The sequence below is a fragment of the Nicrophorus vespilloides genome, unplaced genomic scaffold (genome assembly GCF_001412225.1).
Source record: "Nicrophorus vespilloides isolate i.1.1-1 unplaced genomic scaffold, Nicve_v1.0, whole genome shotgun sequence".
NCBI classification, from domain to species: domain Eukaryota; kingdom Metazoa; phylum Arthropoda; class Insecta; order Coleoptera; family Silphidae; genus Nicrophorus; species Nicrophorus vespilloides.
This window is the reverse complement of record NW_017096211.1, coordinates 24,147-26,392: the sequence shown is the minus strand read 5'-3', so window position 1 is coordinate 26,392 and position 2,246 is coordinate 24,147. Positions and strand designations below refer to the sequence as shown.

The 2,246-nt window shown below is 34.6% G+C and overlaps 1 protein-coding gene across 1 annotated transcript; it reads left to right on the top strand.

Annotated features, from left to right (window-relative positions):
• Nucleotides 1-1,247: 1,247 nt before the first annotated feature.
• LOC108556276 lies at nucleotides 1,248-1,963 on the top strand. Its single transcript, XM_017912293.1, has 4 exons — nucleotides 1,248-1,313; nucleotides 1,370-1,528; nucleotides 1,579-1,749; nucleotides 1,811-1,963. The coding sequence occupies exons 1-4, from the start codon at nucleotides 1,248-1,250 to the stop codon at nucleotides 1,961-1,963; spliced, it is 549 nt and encodes a 182-aa protein (XP_017767782.1).
• Nucleotides 1,964-2,246: the final 283 nt, after the last annotated feature.

The following is a 2,246-nucleotide window of genomic DNA, read 5'->3' as shown; positions in this document are numbered from 1 at the left end:
CGTCGAAAGGCAACGTCGCTTCTATATTGGCAGCGTTGTGGTCTATATCCAAATCGACTTTCAGGCCTTCGTTCTGCTCGTTTTTTGGAACATCGCAATTGTATATTCCCACCACGGTTACACCCTGGAAAAGATTAATTATTAGCCAAAATCCACTCGATCCATCCACCTACCGTGCAGCGAACATATCCAACGCTGAAAATGAATAATAGAATCGCTTTCACAAACATATTCGCACCGAATCCGTTCCTTTCAAACTCCGCAACGTCATTTTATACCAAAGCGAACAAAGCAACAACGAAACCCATCCGAGCGTAAATAAAAATCACTTGTTAACGTTGTAGTTTTTTTTTTTTCATCATTAATTTATTTACACTTTAATAAATTGCTCGATGAAAAAAATAAAAAATTGTGCGAATTACTAATCACTTCTTCTGCTAATTGGCTTTTTTGCAGTTCGCGCGGCGGGGCTAATTACCATTCAGCCGGGTTTTCGAAATCGCGGCAATAAATAAAAAAAATTATTTAATTGAATTCCGCTCGATTTAATTACCCGAAGGGCGGCGAATGCGGGAAAAAAAAAATTAGTAAAATGAAATGAAATGCTATATTGTTGCATAAATAAATTGAATTTTCAACGCGGCGGAATAAACACGCCGAACACGCACGCAGATACATTATTAAATCCGTAATGTAATTACGGAGGCACGTTTTCATTTTCCAACCGGACGAGACGGAAGAATCGAAATAAAAATACTAGTTTTTCGATAAAAAATTTCGTAACAATGTACGAAAAGTACATAATAATTCATTCGTTTTGGTTATCTGCTGTGCATTTATTAAGGAAATAAGTACTGAAAGATTTTCACTGAATTAGGCAAAATTAAAGAGTCCCACGTTGGGCTCCAAAAGTAAGACGATCAAATTTCCGAGTTAATTTTGACATTTGAAATGTCAATAATATAAGCAAATGATTAATACCAACTTCGATGAAATTAATATTTTATTTTTTAAAGTTGGTAGTTAAATAATTGATTATAATTATATAATATATATATAAATTGCTGATTTAATTGTTGCTTTTGATAATCTAGCGTGTTGAAAATTGTTAATTCAGCGAAGAAGACATAACAGGAAGAAGTATTCTGTTCCATCCAATGCCATTCGTTGCATAATAAGAGTGAGCCGATTATATATAAATATATAAATAAACTTTGTTTTCAAGTTTCTATGGTGATATAGTCGTAATGGAATCGTCATTGTTGTTGTTGTTAACGTTGTTTGGTTACGCAAACGCCGTTCCAGGCTCCGATGTAAAACAATAGAAATGGTAACCAATCAAAATTCGATCAACAACTTTTGTTCTCAGATTGGACCAATAGGAAAGATCGACCTTCTTCGCGTCGATCCGTGTCCGGTGAAGAACAACTTGAAGGAGAAACCAACGATGTTGGTAAACTTTTCGCCGAAGAGTAAACTGATGAACGGAAACTTATCTCTACCGTTCCCATTGGATAACACCATAACTGTGAGATTGGAAATTTGGTTGTAACTGTTTCAAATTTAACGTTTCTTCAGACGCGCACCTATTTGCACCAATGGACGGGAAGCGAGTGGAAGAAGAAGGTCCAGAAGTGGGAGAACGGTAAAGTTTGCGATTACGTCAACCAGTACATCCAGAAGCTTTACAAGATATTCGTGGATGCTCTGGAGCCGAAGATTAAGTCGAAGACGTGCGGCATCAAAAAAGTTTGATCATCTTCTTGTACATTCACGCAATTTTAATTTGTGTTTATTTATTTATTTACAGGGAAACTACAAATTGGTGAATTTGCAAACAACTGCTAAACAGTTGGGAATTCCGTCCATCTATTACGGTCGTTTGAAGATGGAGATTCACGTTTTTAAAGGAAAAGATGAGATCTTCTGCATCGAAGGCGAAGCAGATTCCAAGAGAAATTGAACACCAATTAACAACATGATAATGATTTGATTTACATCAATAAAATATGCAAAGTAATAACGATTTCTTTCATCTCAGCCTGTTTTTCATTGATCTAATATAGTTTGAGTGATTAGTGACGTAATAAAAATATAATATTATATAAAAAAAAGGTTTAATATGTAACATGTCAAAATATTGCTTATAGGCAACTCTATATGCATATAAGAATAAGTAATCCAAATGTCAATTATACTATTTATCGTCAGATTCCTAATTTCTTATACAATTAGTGTATTTCGAA

Excerpts from the sequence above, each read along its gene's own strand:
- LOC108556276 (XM_017912293.1), top strand. The coding sequence starts at position 1,248 with ATGGAATCGTCATTGTTGTTGTTGTTAACGTTGTTTGGTTACGCAAAC. Across the intron at positions 1,314-1,369 it reads ACGCCGTTCCAGGCTCCGAT|ATTGGACCAATAGGAAAGAT; the intron begins GTAAAACAATAG and ends TTTTGTTCTCAG. Across the intron at positions 1,529-1,578 it reads CATTGGATAACACCATAACT|ACGCGCACCTATTTGCACCA; the intron begins GTGAGATTGGAA and ends ACGTTTCTTCAG.